Raw genomic sequence first — 18,224 nt, forward strand, 5'->3', positions numbered from 1 at the left:
TTTTGGAACATTAAACTATGTGTGGAACTTTGAAGCTTGGGTGTTATTTTATTCAGTTGAATTACATCTATTCAAAAATTCCAAAATCAAATCATCAGAATAAATTTTATTACTTAGTTTGTTTTGCATTTGATTATTTTTTTCTTCTCATAATTCATCTCCCTGTGGGATCGACCCTGTATTCACGGGATACTACTTACAAACCAAAAAGGTTCGACTCCTCATGGATGGGCCCAACCCAAAAATCGAGTCGGACCAGTTGATCTTACTATCAAATAAATCAATAATGATCAATTGTCCATTCTTATATATATATATGAAACTGTCCATTGTTGGCCGTCAACGGAGGGCTAGGATTGTTTCTACAGATGGAAGTAGGTGGGGACAGCTCACTTTGAGCTAATTTCCATATGAGCATATGGGCGTCGGGTCTGGATAAGGACCTGAACCTTTGGTTTACATCTGGTTAAGGTGAACAATGCAGGTGCATGCAGTACTTATCTAATGGGGTCCCTGGATATAGAACATTAGCTAGGAGACTTGTCAGGGCCCAAACGAAGCTAGACCTCACCTAACCCAGTTGCAACTTTCGTCCTGCTTGGCTACAGTCGACCCAGGAGGGGACTGCAAACCGGTCCAGATCGGAGACCTAGTCATGTGTATGCCCACAAATGGACCCGAAATAATATGTAATCTGTCTACTAAGAGCGACAAATCCATTTGAATTTTAAGGCTGCGTCTTGCTTGGAAGTGTTGAAAGAAGATCCAGACTTGAGTCTTGCTGTGTTGTGTCGTGCTTTCTCCAGGCTTAGCTGAGTTGTGATTAGTCTAGAGTCATGGTAAAATCTGGTCAAAGTCAAGTTTTAAAACTATGGTAGAGACAAATGAGATGGGGGTGACCCAATAGGACTAGCCGGCTGGCAAGCCATTGGCTAGCATGAAGCTTTAATAATAGGGTTGATGGTTAGGCCCAAGCCATGTTTTCCTAATTGTTTCTACTCACGTTGTTTATTGTGGTGACCATGACTTCTAGATTGGACATATGATATACTTTATATAGATTTAGTATTGCTCTCATTCATTGAGTTTGTTGAAGAGTTATTCCTCTTGTGGTCCTTGGGAACTTGAAATTGGACATAATGGTCATTGACCTGAGAGAATCATGGTCTATGAATCTCAATATCCTGTTAGACCATAATCGCCACATGTGCATGAGATATACCTATGTACATCAATTCATGATATGTACGGTCATCTTGTGAGCCTCCACTTTTGGAAGCTAACTTGGTGTTAGCTTATCCCTTGCCCTTACTCTACACAAGAGAGTGAGTGTGTCATGAACAAATGATTCATGTTCAAACCTTTGATCACTCACATTGGTAGATCAAGATAAAGTTGACCCTGATCCATGCAGGGGTCAATAAAATTAACGTAACTGAATACTTCTAAGAGTTGTTGATTCTATCATGAGCCAACAAGAGATTCACTTGTTTGCTTAGGAACATGTTTATATCTTTGATCTAGATACATCAAGAACTTATTAAGTAATTTTTCTGTTGGGCGAAATACTCTTAATGTTTTTATCAATCTTTCAAATGTTTTTAATAGTTAAAGTTTTGTTTTAATTGTCATGATAACCTGATAGCCCAAATATGAGTCTACTTTTAATTAGCATAAGATATGATCATTGGTGAATAGGTCATGGCAATGGAGGAATTAAATCATGAGCATATATATGAATGGAGTGGATTGACAAATTTCCTTTAAAGTAGGTTACATCAAAGTCCATAGGATGGCAAAACACCATACTAGGCACACATCTAAAATCCTAACTCGCTATTTATAATTCTTTATTTATACAATCCAATCCAAGAGGAGATGTAAAGCTAATCTTGGACGTGAATATGATGAAAAAGAGAATGTGAGAAAGTGGAGATCTACTCAATTCTCTTTAATGATATACGTCGTCTTCCTCAACGCTTGAAAGAATATTAGACATTGGACTGTCTCGATTCTCCATAATTGAGATAGATAATATACTCCTTGGTTCATGAGATCTGCATTACAAACATATCTTTTGTACACATTGCATACAAGTATGATTTGTAGAAATTTACTACTGTCCAAACAGGAATCGTTAGGATTAGTCCCCTGATACAATTCTATTGTACTATATTCCTCTGCATTTGTAGACTAAAGACCCAACAATAAGAGCATTATACATAGTCAGGCCACTCAAATGGGTGAAAACCAAGTACAATGGTGGTGCGTACCAGTTCAGGCAGCTGATTCAATGATAAACCATTCAGGCTGCAACATTCAAGTCCCTTCTAGTAAAATCAGTAGGCCTGCTCTAGTTATGAAACCTTCTGGCTGCACCATTCAGCAAGAACGAAAGCTATTCAGGGCCAATCAAGGCATAGAAATTCAATTACGCTTCTGATCAAAACATCTGATTAAATACAACACTAGATCATTTTGGTAGGGAGAAGTCCAAGCTCCGCATTGCATGCTTCCTAATAGAAGCCCTCAAAACTTGCAAAGCTTAAATATCCAAGCCCACGGAACTTCTAAAGCTTAAATCTCTAATGAGCCTAAGAGTCAAAATTCAAAGAACTCAAAAATGGCAATTAAGAACGAAGGAAAAAATAATTTTAAAAAAGAAGAGGAACGAATCAAATTCGTCCATAGTAATGCAATTTTATCCTTCTGTGATCGGATACTCAAACACCACATCCTTCCCTGAAAGCTTCCCGTAAACACCTGCAAAAGTCTCCAGCTTGTATTCAGTGTTGTTCCGCTCCTTCGGGTCTAGATAAATCTGCCACAAGAGAATGACAATAAAAACATGCGTCAAGGTTTGAATGGCTTTGGGTTATGTTTGGATGCACTATCGAATTGAATCACAGCTGTCAGTTCCATCGGGTGGAATCTGGAAAAGGCCAATTTGTAATTTATCAATAATGGGGAAGTGCCCCTCAAACTGGAAATTCGGAAATTGAAATTTGTGGGGCAGTCCCTCAATATGAGATTCTAAAGCAACTTTCTACTGAACCACATTGCAATTCAATCAATGGTGTAACCAAATGCAGCCTAACTGAATATGATAGGAGTGTAAAGTGTAAAGCTTGAGCTAACTGAATATGATATGAGTGTGAAGTGTAAAGCTCCATTCCAAGAGCATTGTGCAATCAGTCCACCTTGATGATCTTTGATCCATCGAGCCGGTATCTAATGCGTTTCCCAACAATTTCAGCCGGATATACAACATCCTCTAGCATGGCTTCATGCACAGCAGTGAGTGTGCGGCTGCGAGGACGCACAGCAGCAGAACCTTTCTTTGGTGGCCTCATAATCCTTCGGGATGCAATCAGGATCACATCCTACACACGATATGGACGACTTGGAATCACTAAGGTATCATCATGAAAACAATTCTCAAAATAGAAAATGACAAAAAAACCATCTGAATCAATCATCTAAGAGTTTTGAGCAGACATTTCTTTTAGCATAGATAGTGTTTTCAACACAAGCTGTGTTAGTCGTTCACAGTTTGTCAATGAAGAATCAAGGTTTGAAAAAGAAAAACATAAAACATAGAAAATGAAAGCAAAATAAAAAGATGAGAACATAGAGAGGCACCAACAGGCATTTCCCCCCATGAAGCCACTCTCTATGGACACCTTGGCAAGAAAATCCTCAGAAGGCATTCCCCTCACCAGATAATAATTAATGACTTGTTTGGTTGTTGGGGAATTCATTCCAGGTTTTTATGTTTCCTAAGGAATGTTAGACTTGGCCCAGTATTTCTTGCAGCATGATTAAACTTTGTACAAGTTGAAACACTGGGTTTTCTAGGGAAACAAGGGAAAAGTCTAAAATTCTGTTTCTTCTTCTTATTATTATTTTGGTGGAAAGCTAAATGGATGGAATTCTTGGGGAATGTAAAAACAGAACAAAAGGCACCAACCAATCTACTTTTTTCATAAAAACTCGTTGGCCTAGAAGCAGCAAAGTTTTTCAAGAGCATGATGACGGAAGGTCAAGACCTAGTTAGCGTAGAAGCAGCAAAGTTTTTCAAGTGCATGTTGACGGAAGGTAATATTGTTCTGGATGAAGGCCTTTGTCGAAAGCATCCCTGATATTGTATTGGAGGAGGATAATCAAATGCTTACAAAATGGCCATCAATGGAAGAAGTATATGGTTCTATCAAAATTGCTTAGCTAAGAAAAAAGAAACCAGAAACCAAACAGCCCCAAAAGGTAACCCCTACGATGAAAGCATACATTTTAAACTTAATTAAAGCAGCAACAATTCCAAAAATGACACAAAAGCAGGAGCCTAAATGATGGTTTTCAAGGGAATCTCTACTTAATCATTTCATAGAAGCCCATCAATGCCGAATGGCCACTGATTCCCCAAAAAGACTACAATCAAAACTGAGCTTTCAAAACCAATCAGGCAGGACCTTCCAACCTATATCTTTATAGCTTAAAGAACAATCAACACACTAAATAATATACTGCTTATGTTCCTTTTCAAAAGCTGCCAGTCATTCTTTTTTCTTTTTCTTTTTCTTTTTCTTTTTTTCAATGTAGGCATGAATGTTATGTTTGAAGAAGTGGCTAACAGTGTCTTATGAAGGATCAGCTTATTCACGCACACTAAAAATCTTAAGTACCATATTTCTCATCTGTTTCAACAAGCACAGTAAATGTCATTATTGTTAAAAAGTCAACTGTTCAAGCGTCGCAAGCCAGATTAGGTTACTTCTGCAAAAATTTCACATGAAAAAATGACAGGGTAAGGGAATTATTCTATCTCACCTTCCCACTGAACTTCTTCTCTAGCTCTCTCACAAGCCTAACATGAATTTTTCGATAAGCTTTCCTCAATCTATGAGGAACATGGATAACAACAGCCCTCCGATTTCCAGAAATATCCATTTGCCTGCATTATTAGACAAATAGCATGAAGAAAAAGCTCCCACCAATGGCATTAAAGTATTAATCAAACAAGTGCTGTAAGCATTTAGGTTGCCCTTACACTGCTGAGTTTATATAAAGGTCCTTCAAGTCACTTTTAAGCTCCTGGTTGGTGTTCTCCAAGTCGAAAAATGACTGTCGAGACACAATGGGTGGTGATAAGAATGAGAGTAAATGCAGATGGATTGTGAAAATTAGGTTATAAAATTTCACCTGTGCGACTGACTCCTCGAACTCTGTAGGTTCAACATCCTTCCCTTTCTGGATTTTCTGCCTTGATGTAAACATTTTGACTGCTCCAGCAACCAGAGTAATGTCAAATTAAAGGGAGCAGTGATCAAAAGTTCAGCCATAAATACTGTCAAACATTTAATTGAAGGTCAACTAAATGGGGCCCATCACATTGAAATACAACAAAATTAAGATGAAAATATCAAAAAGAAAGTTAAGGTTTACCCTTCTTTCTGAATTTTCCCATAATGGTCCACTTCAATTTGTCGAATCCCATTCAAATTGTTTGTTTTCATACTAAAATAGGTTTAGATCTAACCTAAAATGAGTTTTTAAGCTTCCTCCATTGGTTAAATGAAAAAAAAAAAACAGAAGAAGAGACATGAGTGAAAATTTGAAAATAAATAAATAAATAAGCTTTTAAGGGCATATCGGCTTGTATCAACCTGTATTGGCTGATATGGGTCAATTTTTTCATACCGGGCCGATACGGCCCCGTATCGAGTACTGTGCTAATACAGATACGATACAGCCGATACGATACTGATATTCAGATCTATGTGCATAACTATAGTGACAAATCTTGTTCTAAGCAATTTCCCAGCATGAAAATTTCTTGGGACATTTTCAGATTTTTAAGTTTCTCTGCAATATTATCAGGCAAATCTAGCTGAAAATAAAATATTAACTAATAAATCAATGACAATTTTAAAATTTTAAAATACTGACCAAAATTAATTAATTTAAACTTCTAAATAATTTTTTTAAAGTTTTTTAGTGATAATCAATGACAATAATTTTTTTAATAATTTATTTTGTTAAAATCCCAAAAATTAATAACTGTCAAGATTTTGGATGTCCTGAGGTATTCTTGCGATAGTATCATTTGGGGCCTGTTTGTTTTCCAATTACAACCATAAACGGCTGTAAATGTGTAATGAATTCCTTACTTTTGTAATTGTGTGGTGACATCACTTACATTTGACTACGATGATGACTTTGCTACATGTTTGTTTCACCCAGAAATCACTGTAAAAATGGTGGTTTCATAGTGTGAAAATGTAATGATTACAATTTACTCTACCTACTTCCATTACAATTGTAGTTGACTCTCGATTTACAAGCCATAATTCATGTTTAAACAAATACCTGGAAATGATAATGATGACTCATTTACTTTGCATTTCATAGGAAATTGAAAAACCAAACAGGTCCTCAATGAATTTTACATGACCATATTGCAAAATTATCAAAATCTCGATGACTTTGTAAAAATGCCTATAGTAAGGGCAGAGTGCCAGTGTGCATTTGACTAAAGATCAAAATAATTGCTCAGTACAGACACATACTCAACATGAGAAGGCATGGATTAAAATTATCATCCAATCATATTATATATCTGATATGTAATTGTTTTATTACCAACTAGCATAATGTACTTGCAGTCCGTATTGCAGGTAAAGCTCTAAAATGGATCGAATTTACATTAAAATGGAGTGCAGATGATATGGTGTTGTCGAAAACATCGACTATGGAGCTGGTCAATGCATGCTCTCAGAGAGATATGTTAATCCTCAGTAAAGGAGATCAAAACACCCATCAGTAAAGATGGAGATGATATGTATAATTCAATATGTATCAATCCCCATCAGCATTGGAACTTGCCCATATATGTATCTGAATTGATAACTTAAACCCTGGTAATAATAGGTCAAAATAATTATAGATCTATTTATTAATTGAAATCGCAAAAGATTTTATTCAAACTAAATGAAGCTTCAAAACTTATCACAGATATACATATATAGATTATAATTGCCTGGTCCTTGAAATACTTGGGCATCCAAATAAAAAAGGCCGGGACTCTAGAATGCCCACCGACTAACACAATCCCCCTAGGAAGGGCCATGGAATCAAGAATGAGAACGTAAGAAAGAAATCTAGAATCAAGAAACAATGGTCGTGGGAAGATTCCACAGCCCTCTAGTCTAAATTACAGTTCACATGATTCCCCCTCTCTTCCTCTCCCCAAGCAAGCACCACAAAAGATCGAATCTCTTTATTTCCTTATGGCTGTGCCTGTTTGGTTTCATGGAAAAGGGGAGGTGAAATTTGTGGGAACACCATTTCCCACTTTCTTTGTTGGAAAATAAACAAATTTATTTTCCCACCACCGCCCTAAGAAAGGCATTTTCCCACGATGAAAGGAAAATGGGGGTTAGCCACCATCCACCTTCAATTGATGTGCCGATGAGCCATTGACCATCTTCGTTTATGCCCCACACATTCCACTGTGCCACATTACAATGTGATGCAACCTGGTTATCGAATCAATTAAAATTTGACACCCAAATCGCAAAGAAGTGGACAAAAATTACACTCACAAGAATATTTGAATAGAGAGGGAGAAATAACTTGATATCAAGTTTCATACAAAACTTAAGAAAACTCACACTTAGAAAAAACATAGAATGACTACTTCCTACACCACCCACCCTTTCCCCAAACTCTTAAGTGGATCTCTAATGAGAATTCCACCCAACTAGGAGATTGATTTCAAATCAATCTAATCAACCTAAGATGGTAAAAGCCTAATTATAGAAAAAGCAAATATACAAAATAATCCTAATTGCATCTCTAAATCAGCTATCTTCAATCACATCCCCTTTGTATCTTCAATCACATCTTTAAATCAGCCTCATATCTTCCAAAAAAATAGTAAATTATAATCCTTAATTTAGGCCCCCAAATCTAAACAATCCAACAATCAACACATGTTAGGCCCTACGGTGGACTGTGGGTCTATGTCATTGTTGGGCCCTAGGTTGGCCATGGGCCTGAATCAAATTGTGCAACCACCCATCTTTCTTGCACTCACATGTGCCAATGTCCCATATGTGCCCCCATCCATTTTCTCTTGCACCCTACATGTGCAAAGCACTCCACATGTGCCAATGTGCTATCGTCCATCTTCAAACGCTTCCAATTATGCCAAATGAGCCATTGGTGCACAGGAGTACTGCCATCTAGCTTCTAGTGTCCACATGTCAAATGTGTCAATGCGTGTCTTGCACCACATGTGCCACCATAAAGCTTCAAGCACATCACATGTATCACATATGCCACAATTCAACTTCCAAGTACTCACACATGCCACATGTGCTAGAATATCTTCAAGCATCCCACATGTGCTAATTTGGTACATGCTAGTGACTACCTAGAATTTTTTCCAAGAAAACTCTGATCCTATATTCGAGGCAAATCTTGTTGAAAAAAAACAACGAAAATAAGGGGTCATTTGGTAGCATGGATTCGTTATGAATTGGAATCCAAATCACAATTACTGTGAAATCCATGTAAATTGGAATCCTTAGTTGCATTTGGCATACATATAAAATCCATGTGAATAAAAAAATATGTGTCTAGCACGTCAAGTCATTTTTCGTGCATGCATAAGACGAATTTTATGAATTTGCACACGTGGCTCATTGTGATGTTTATGTGAAATGCACCCCAATCACCACGTGCATCACTCCATTTTAGCCGTAGGTGGACCATACAATTGGAAATAGGGTATTCCGTAACGGTAATGGTGGCTGTAATGGCTACCACCGTTACTATTACAATACAGGATGTAATGGTCTCTTTATATATATATATATATATATATATATAGGAAAAAAATCCGAAAAACCTGTATCGGCCCCATAACGGACCGTTACGGCACCTTTATGGCCTTTACGAGGGTTCTAACGTCATTTACGTGTCATTTTTTCCATAACGGCCATTACGACCTCGTAATGTGTAACAGTTGCCATTGCTACCTTTATGTAACGGTCTTGACGGCCCTATGATGGCCTTTATGGCACATCATGATTGGAAACAATATATGGGGTGTCCCTTTCCCAATTGTTTTCTTTTGTATGGCCCACCTGAATAATAGGTCAGGCTGATTTTTGGGCCCTATGCGTAAAATGGGGTGACACACCAGGTGATCGGGATGGATTTCACTTAAACATCATGGTGAGGGCCACTAATTGTTGAAGTCAAACTCGGCGGCTTTCATGTCCGATGCCATCGATGGCAATTGGACTTGAAATCATGCCTTAACCCAGGGATTTCAAAGCACATGAATCAGCGGTAAATGGATTCTATTTACCATCAACATACACCATCCCAAATGCAAATAGTTTTTGCTAGTGCCACTAATTACCACCAAATCCATGCTGTCAGGGTCGTTCGCAGCATGTATTTGGTGGTAATCAGTGTGAATCACAAAAAGTAGACGCATTTGGTAGCATGTATTTGGTGTGAAACCCTAATTAATCCCGCTTACACACAAATATAAAACGTAAAATACGAACAAAAAAAATTTAAAATCAGATGCAACACATCTAGCTTTCTATTAAATCAAATTATAGAAATGCTTAAAATATGAAATACGAAACAAGAAAAAGTATAACAGATGTCCCAGTACAAAAACGATTACACAACCCATAGGATGCTAAAATTACCACGCTACACATTTTCTCCACATGGTTTTGAATACTGCTTGACGCAATTCGGTATCATCCAAGTCACATTTCAATTTTGGCCTGCAACTACTTGGCATCAACCAGTATGACCCAATATTGTCTAAGTTGTATCAGTTTCAGTCCGCAGTGAAACAAGTCATCAGATCGATAAGGGAGCGAAAGCAAGAACAAAACTAATGGATCCAGTGTATTGGTTTCAGACTGAGGCAAGTCAGATTGTCTGACTCTGAAACCACTGTTTAAATCCTTATTTCTCCTGCAATCACATGCATAGGGCATTGGCTGTCCAGAGAGATCACCTGGTACCAAAAAATAAAAAATAAAAAAATGCACCAATCTACAAAACAGGCCTGCCAGAGGCATACTGGCTCAAATCATCAGCCATTTTTACATTCACAAGTGTGGCACATCTGATAATTGGTGCAGCCTAATTTTCACATCAGACAACCTTCATGGAGGGGTCCACCATTTGCACAGTTCAGATGTCCTACACATATCAGACATTGGCGGGAAAAATGGCAGAGCAGGTTGCATATTGCATTCATGAAATGTTCACACACTTCAGTGACGCCAGTACCACCATAAGCCTATGGTAATGCGAGGCAGATGTGGGGCCCACATGGTGAATGAATCACATCGAACCCATCGATCAAGATGCCGTTTGGATGCCTGTAACTTGTGTAAAATGTAAGAAAGTTACAGGTGACTTTCTTAAAGTTTGTGTTTGGGGGAGAAATGTTAGAGGTAACAAAGTCTCAACCTGTAACTTTCTATCAGGTAAGATTGCAAGAAATGTAACAGAGGAATTAGGTGTTTTTCAAGTCACAGGTTATTTTGTTACAGGCAACGGCTATCCGTTTCGAATTTCGGAGAGGAAGGTGGAAACGCAGCTGCATTGAAAGTGTACCTACCTGCTCTGACCCGACGTCTCCTTCTCCCTCTCTCAGCGTCTCCTTCCCTCTCTCTCTCTCTCTCTCTCTCTCTGCGCCTCCTTGCCTCTCTCTGCTCTGGCAAGGTAAGCTCTAACCCTAATTCGTTTTTCTTTTCTCTTTTGTCCTCTCCTTCACTTTATACTTTTGCGTAAGTGAGGAACGGCGCTGTTTGGCAGGGGCGGTTTCGGATGCCTAACTGCGCGGCCCACAGTGATGTACTTTCCTTACATCCACACCGTCCATCCGTATTGAAAGCCCATTTTAAGAAATGATAATAAAAAATAAAAAATTGAAGCTAATCCAAATCTCAATTGGGCCACAACACAGGAACCAATCTTAACTAAATTCCTACCATTAAAAACGTCACGGGTCCACTGAAACATTTATTTGCCATCCAACAGAAGCAGTTTGCGTGCTGAGTAAACTCTGTGAGGTCCACCATGATTCATGTATTTTATCCGCTCCATTCATCCATTTTCCCATATAAATTTAGCTCTCGATCCCAAAAATGAAGCATATATAATTTTCAAGTGGTCAACACCACAGGAAACAGTTAACTTAAACTTCTACCGTTGAAAATTTCTTAGGGCCACAGAAGTTTTGGATCAAGCTTATATTTTTGTTTTCCGTTCATCCATATCTGTATAATCTCATGAACAGGTTGGATGACAAATAAACATTACTGTGGGGACTAGAAAGGTTTCAACAGTGGAAATCATTATCCCCACGGTTTCCAATGGTATAATCCACTTCAATTTTTGGCTCAACCTCCTAAATCAAATAAAAAAACGGATGGACGGCAAATAGACCACATACATTCAAGGTAGGCCCAACTGAGTTTCCTTAGTACCATGAGAGTGTACTGAGTAACTAAGCATGCAATCCGAAATCGGCCAGGCTTGGGTTGAAACCCTACCTTAACTAGCCCATGTAACTTATTGATACGTTGGGCCAGAAAACCTGACTGAACCTATAATCCAAAAAAAATTAATTGACAACAAGTGTATATATACATATACATATGTTGTGTAAATATGGATATAAACATATGATGTATGAATTTGCATGTATTAACTAATTTGGCTGGGTTGTGCATGCCTTTGGCTCCTTATTCCATTCTTAAACCCAAGTATAGTTTTGTTGGGTTGAGCCGAGTCATTTGAGCCTGGAAAGGTTACAATTAAATGAACCAGGTTGGATTATGCCTGGGCTTGATGAATTTTAGGTGGGTTGGCTTGGACCAGTGATGGGTCATGGGTTGGGTTTGGGCTAAAATTCTTGACCCATTTACTAAATGAGTTAGGCTTGGGCTGAGCGTGACCCAACCTCAACCCAACCCATTGCCAATCATACTCATGCTCACTACACGACCAAAGGGGGATTGTAAACTAAGGTGCACCCTGTCATAGGATTTTTTTTTTTTTTTTTTAACACTTACAAAACTAAAATCTAAATTCACATGGTGTGGCCCACTTAAATTATGAACTGTGATAATTTTTTCCCCATCTTGATGGGTCTGATGGAATGACTAGATTAAGGTTAATTTCTGGGATTATGGATAACTTTGGAAGCCGGGGTCATCTGATGGACGGCTTGGATTGTATAGAAACATTGCATTGGGTCCGACACCGCTCAGACACATGAGACTTTTGCATGCATTCAAACGTTTGTGATCATTCTCAACACACAAGTTTGGGTTCAACAATAACAACAGTTGGTTCTTCTTAACTCCACCAGCCCATCTAGTACGTCCCCTCAGGTGAGGCCCATCTGTTGGACACAATCATGTACATGGCAATGACTAAAAACCACACTGAATGGATAAACCCAACCATAAATTTTCTCCCACCAAATCTGAACCGTCACATTTTGATTTTCCACTGTCATCTATTGATCAGGACCGTCAGAACCCAAAACGGACGTATCTCGCAAACCGGAATGAGTCATTGTACGTGCCATATATGATTTTTGGTATAGGAGGAGCTACTTTAGCCACCCAATGCCGGGTGCGCACGCTGAATTTACGAAATACCATCAAATTGATGGTCAAATTCCTATTTTAATTTCATTTTTACTATTTATAATAAGTTCTAGTTTGAGTATAACTTTTCATCCATTGGGCTTTAGGAATTGTGACCAACATAAAAAGTGCTTAGAATAGTTAGGGGAACATCATGGTTTGGCCAAATAGGACACTTACTATTTTTGGCCGAAAACCATGCGCACTAGTAGAAAATCACGGCCATTTATAAATAGTAAGTTTACTATTTATAATAAGTCAGAGTTTTAGTTATAGTTTAATTCCGAAACTTCTTCCTAAAGTTTATGTTATTATTTAAGAGGTTGTAAGTTTGTTTTTCATCATCAATCAATTTATTATGAATTTCTAGAATTATTTTTATTTTCTTATTTTCCTCATGAATTCAAGGCATCTCTGTGAAGAGTCCAGAAAAATTCCGTGAATTCGGAATAATTATCCCCTTGAGGAAGACAGTGCTCAACCTTTACACATCCTTCCTTGCGTCATCTATGAGCCCCACCAATCAATATTAGACACAATATAGTCCACTCATCATGAGTTTTGGACATTGCCCCATCCATGATAATTCCTGAAAGATAGATGCTCTCAACCATCTCTCGTCATGGAAAGCGATTCTAAGAGCTTGGTGGACTTGCTCAGCAAGGATAGCTACCCGGGATGGGCCCTTTGGTACACATGGGCCATTATCTCTTGACTAAGGCAGAGGGCCACTTTGAGGTTCTCTTTCACGCCAAGAGAGGCCAATGGTGTGGCCGACAGGCTGGCCAAAGTTGGGAGTGCAGTCCAAGGTAGGACGCTTTACTAGACAGTAGCGGACTTCCCCTATCATGCTCGAGGCTCCTTTTTCTTCGACAGGGTGGGGTTAGGTGCAGTTAGGTTGGGCTGAGGATTGAGGCAGTAGTTACATTAGTCTTTCGTGGTTTAATGGTAGAGCTACATGATAGGTGAGGCTTTTCGTCTTTTTTGTGTTGCCCACCTGAAAAAAATGTAAATTTCTCCATATGAATGCAATAGTCACACAATTTTCAAAAAAAAAAAAAAAAAAACCATCTGTCTATAGTTGTACACGTGGCCGACTCTACACACATACGGTTAGGCTGGCCAACTCCAAAAATAAAATTAAACCCAGAAAATTTTAAATATTTTCTTTTAGGAAAACCATGTAATTACTTCATTCCCATACTTATTACAACAACATGGACAACAACCCATGTCGTAGGAAAAAAATAAAGAACTTAGTCTTAATATTCACTACCTTCATCTCTGCATGTAATCCACTTATCATTATTATTATCATTATTAACATCTGATTACATGCAAACTAACCATATGATATTCGTCGCATCATGCAGGCGGTGGTGCACCCGTTTGTTTGGGCAGTGGTGCACCCGTTTGTTTGGTTGATGGAGCTGAGACCACCTTTCTGCAGGGAGATGTTCTGCATCTGAGGGGTTCGCAGGGTCTGCCGCATATGTCTGGATAGGTTCGCCCACGACCACCACAAATGTATCGGTCGATAGGTCTATGGTACGAATATCCAGGATCATAGTCTTTTGCTGCAACAACATAGGTAAGAAGAAAAATCATTTTCATTTTAAAAAAGACTAGGTTGTATCGATGTGCCGATCGTGGGCCAAGCAAAAAATATAAAAATTGAATAAGCTCAGTGTTGCGCATTTCGCCAACAACGCAGTGAACCGAGATCCAATCGCCGGTTTCACCCACAAACGATAAACAAGAAGAAATATATACTAAAAGAAGAATCAAAGCATTCCAAACAAATCACAAGACAAAATATACGTGGAAAAACCCTAAACAAGGGTAAAAAACCACGGATGTAAACTTCCACTATGAAGAAAAATGAAGATTACAAGGCAATATACTAACCTCTCCCTTGGAAGTACAGAGAAAACCCTTTGCCCACACTTTAGAATAACTCTCATACCTTAGAGACCCCTATTTATAGTTTAGGCAACTTCCCTTTCGCACATCTGCGAAAACCGACTCAAAAATCCACAGTCCGCACAAGATCCGGACTCAAACTGCGTAAGCTCGACTGGTCGTGCAGAGTCCTCGACTAGTCGAGCGGCACCCTCAACCGGTCGAGCACCTCGGAAATCCAAAACCACAACTCGCTGAAAACAAGTCGAGCCAGTCCACTCGACTAGTCGAGTCGGCCACTCGACTGGTCGAGCGGCCATCTAGATGTGGCTCTACATCTCAACACTAGACTCTAAACCAAAGAGATTCATGCCATCTTCCTTGTGATTATCATAATAATAAGCACTCCAAACTCCATTTGAAGACATGTCGTCTTACATTCTCTAGAGATTAGACACCAACCTTATATGTAAATCCTCATATCTATCATCCTCTAGAATGCACATATGAAGTGATATTCGATGTCAATATGCTTGGTTCTTTAATGAAAGGCTAAATTCTTAGCCAAGTGTATTGTACTCTGATTGTCTTTTTATAGCTTCAATCTTCTTCTTTTTTAAGCTCTTCCATAGAACCTTGCATCCACACCATCTCCTTGCATGCTTTTATACCTCTTCTGTCGTACCGATAGATACTATCTTTTGTAATCGAGAGATTCAATGACTACGCACTATCCAAAGTAAAGACATAATCTATAGTGCTTCTCCTGTCAATATCTCCCGCCAAATCTGAATCTACATAGCCTTGTAGCTTGATTTCCCATCCACCATAGCACAACCCTATATCCACGGTACCTACCAGGTATATAATGATCCACTTCATAGCTTCCCAATGTTTCTTCTTAGGGTTGTTCATGAACCTGCTAACAACTCCCACTGCTTGAGCAATGTCTGGCCTCGTGCTTACCATAGCATACATGAGAATCCCAATAGCTGACGTGTATGGGACTTTAGCCATATAGTCTCATTCCTCCTTCATCTTTGCCCCTTGCTCCTTAGATAGCTTGAAGTGGTTGGCTAATGGAGTGCTAACCGGCTTAGCACCTCCCATATTGAATCAATTAAGTACCTTGGTTATATACTCTGCTTGTGACAAAACTAGTTTCTTGTTTTCCATGTCACGCTTTATCCTCATGCCTAGGATTTATTTTGCAGCTCCTAAATCCTTCATGACAAATTCTCTAGACAGTTGTCTTTTGAGATCTGAGATGTCCTTCATGCTTGAACTGGCCAAAAGCATATCATCAACGTACAGAAGAAGGATGATGTACGACGTATCAAACATCTTTAAATAGCAACAGTGTTCTGCATGACATCTCTTAAAACCGTTTCCCAATATGAAACTATCGAACTTCTTGTACTACTGCCTTGGGGTCTACTTCAGGCCATATAAACTCTTCTTCAGTCTGCACACCTTGTTCTTCTTTCCTGGTGCTACGTATTATATCGGCTGATGCATATATATCTCTTCTTTAAGGTCCCCATGAAGAAAGACTGTCTTAACATCTAGCTGCTCTAGATGTAAGTCCTCTGTAGCCACTATACTCAAGACCATGCGAATCATAGACATTTTCACTACCGGTGAAAATATTTCAGTGAAATCGATACCTGCCTTTTGTTGAAACCCTTTCACAACCAATCTAGCCTTGTACCATTTCGAACCATTGTGCTCCTCCTTCAGTCTGTAAACCCACTTGTTATGAAGAGCTTTCTTACCCTTGGGTAGAGTGACTAGCTCCCATGTACGATTAGACTCAAGAGAGTCCATCTCATCATCCATGGCTTGCTCCCACTTAACCCGTGTATCTGACTGTAATGCCTCTTCAAAACACTCTGGTTCACCATTATCTGTCAGCAGTAGATAATGTAAGGAGGGTGAGTATCGGACCGTGGGTCTCATCTCTCGAGTAGACCTCCTCACAACCAATGTTTGTGGCTCTGCCTCATAATGTTCATGTGCATGATCATCTTGTGGCGTTGTAACACCCGTGTCCAGTAACTCTTCAAACTCTATGAATTCTTTCTCCTCGACCTTATTTTCCTGCACACTGTCCTTATGCATCACTTCTTTATTGAAGACTACATCTTTGCTTCTGATGATTTTTCTATTTTCTATATCCCAAAACCTGTAGCTAAAATCATGCCGCCCATAGCCTATAAACGTGCACCTCCTAGACTTCGCATCCAGCTTGTTTCTGTGCTCTACATCAATGTGAACATATGAAGTGCAACCGAATACTCTGAGATGTCCAAGGTTCACTTCTTTTCCAGTCCACGTTTCTTTTGGGAGCCCACCATCCAATGGTGCTAAGGGACTTCTATTGATGAGATATGTGATAATGTTCACAGCATCTGCCCAAAAGGTCTTGGGCAACCCTGTATATAACCTCATGCTCTGGTGCGCTCAAAGATGGTTCGTTAATGCGTTCAGCCACACCATTCTGCTGTGGTGTCCCTGAAATCATTTTCTAATGTTTTATTCCATTTGCTACACAATACTCCTCAAACCTCTTATCACAGTACTCTCCCCCATTATCTGCTTTCTGAGACGTTTTACTATTTTACCTATCTCGTTTTCTACCATTACTTTTCACTTCTTAAATACATCAAATATATTAGATTTGTGCTTTAAAAAATAAATCCACAGTTTTCTACTAGCATCATCAATAAAAGAAGCAAAATAACGTGAGCCACCATGAGATAATACTTGTGCTGGTCCCCACACATCAGTGTGTACAAGGTCCAACAGATGCATCTTTGGAGCGCGTCCTGTTTTCATGAAACTTACCCTCAGCCTCCAGAGTACCCCATTCTCGGCTCCCAGCGTCCATATGACAGGTTCTGATCCTAGGATCTTATAAGGAGGATTTTCCAACGTGCATTTGTCTCATAAGAAGCATAACCACAATTATACCCAAATCATAAAGGCAATATCATCATCATATATCCACTAATATAGACATTTAAATACAATACTAAAAGGGAAATACATATGTCAAAAATCAAAGCTCCAGAAGACGGCTGCACACTCCAAGTTCAACGCTGCTGCAACCTAACGCCACCTGCACGCATCTATCATGCATAAGCTTATAGAAAGCTTAGAGGGTGGTGAAAGTGTGCGCACAAGATAAGTGCCAACTATTTAATAAAGCTCATAAATCATACATCATTGTGATCATATGAAAATACTGTGAGATCATGAATCATACGATATCGAGTAAGCGAAAATATATTGATAAGTCCATGGGTGCCATCAAATTAAGGCTATGCGATGCAAGACATGAATGCTAACGACTATATCAATACAGAAACATGACAACCCAAAATGTTAAATGCACAAATGCAATGCAATATGTGGTGCGAATGAAACGAACAAGCTAGAGTGAATTTGGGATGATAGTACGTAGTACAGCAGGCTATCCAAACTCATCCCATACCTAAATTTGGATAGTCGGACTCAATGTAGTAAACTCCCGATCTCGGGTTAGTCGTGTGCCCTAACCAAAATCGTGGTCAGAAAGTACACGTAATAAATAGTTGCACACCACCAGCCGAGTGG

The 18,224-nt window shown here is 39.0% G+C and overlaps 1 protein-coding gene across 2 annotated transcripts; it reads right to left on the reverse strand.

The window, feature by feature from the left end:
• Positions 1–2,422: 2,422 nt before the first annotated feature.
• LOC131237633 (small ribosomal subunit protein eS7-like) lies at positions 2,423–10,826 on the reverse strand. 2 transcript variants are annotated; one of them, XM_058235518.1, is made up of 6 exons: positions 10,664–10,825; positions 5,200–5,279; positions 5,048–5,121; positions 4,828–4,951; positions 3,201–3,383; positions 2,423–2,821 (listed from the first exon to the last, which is right to left on the reverse strand). In XM_058235518.1, the coding sequence occupies exons 2-6, from the start codon at positions 5,272–5,274 to the stop codon at positions 2,702–2,704; spliced, it is 576 nt and encodes a 191-aa protein (XP_058091501.1). In that variant the 5' UTR covers positions 5,275–5,279; positions 10,664–10,825; the 3' UTR covers positions 2,423–2,701. The 2 variants fall into 2 exon arrangements, 1 of the variants encoding a protein (XP_058091501.1); XR_009167346.1 differs by having other exon boundaries at positions 2,685–2,821; positions 3,139–3,383; positions 10,664–10,826.
• Positions 10,827–18,224: the final 7,398 nt, after the last annotated feature.

This window comes from Magnolia sinica, chromosome 2 (genome assembly GCF_029962835.1).
Source record: "Magnolia sinica isolate HGM2019 chromosome 2, MsV1, whole genome shotgun sequence".
In the NCBI taxonomy this organism is placed as follows: Eukaryota; Viridiplantae; Streptophyta; class Magnoliopsida; order Magnoliales; family Magnoliaceae; genus Magnolia; species Magnolia sinica.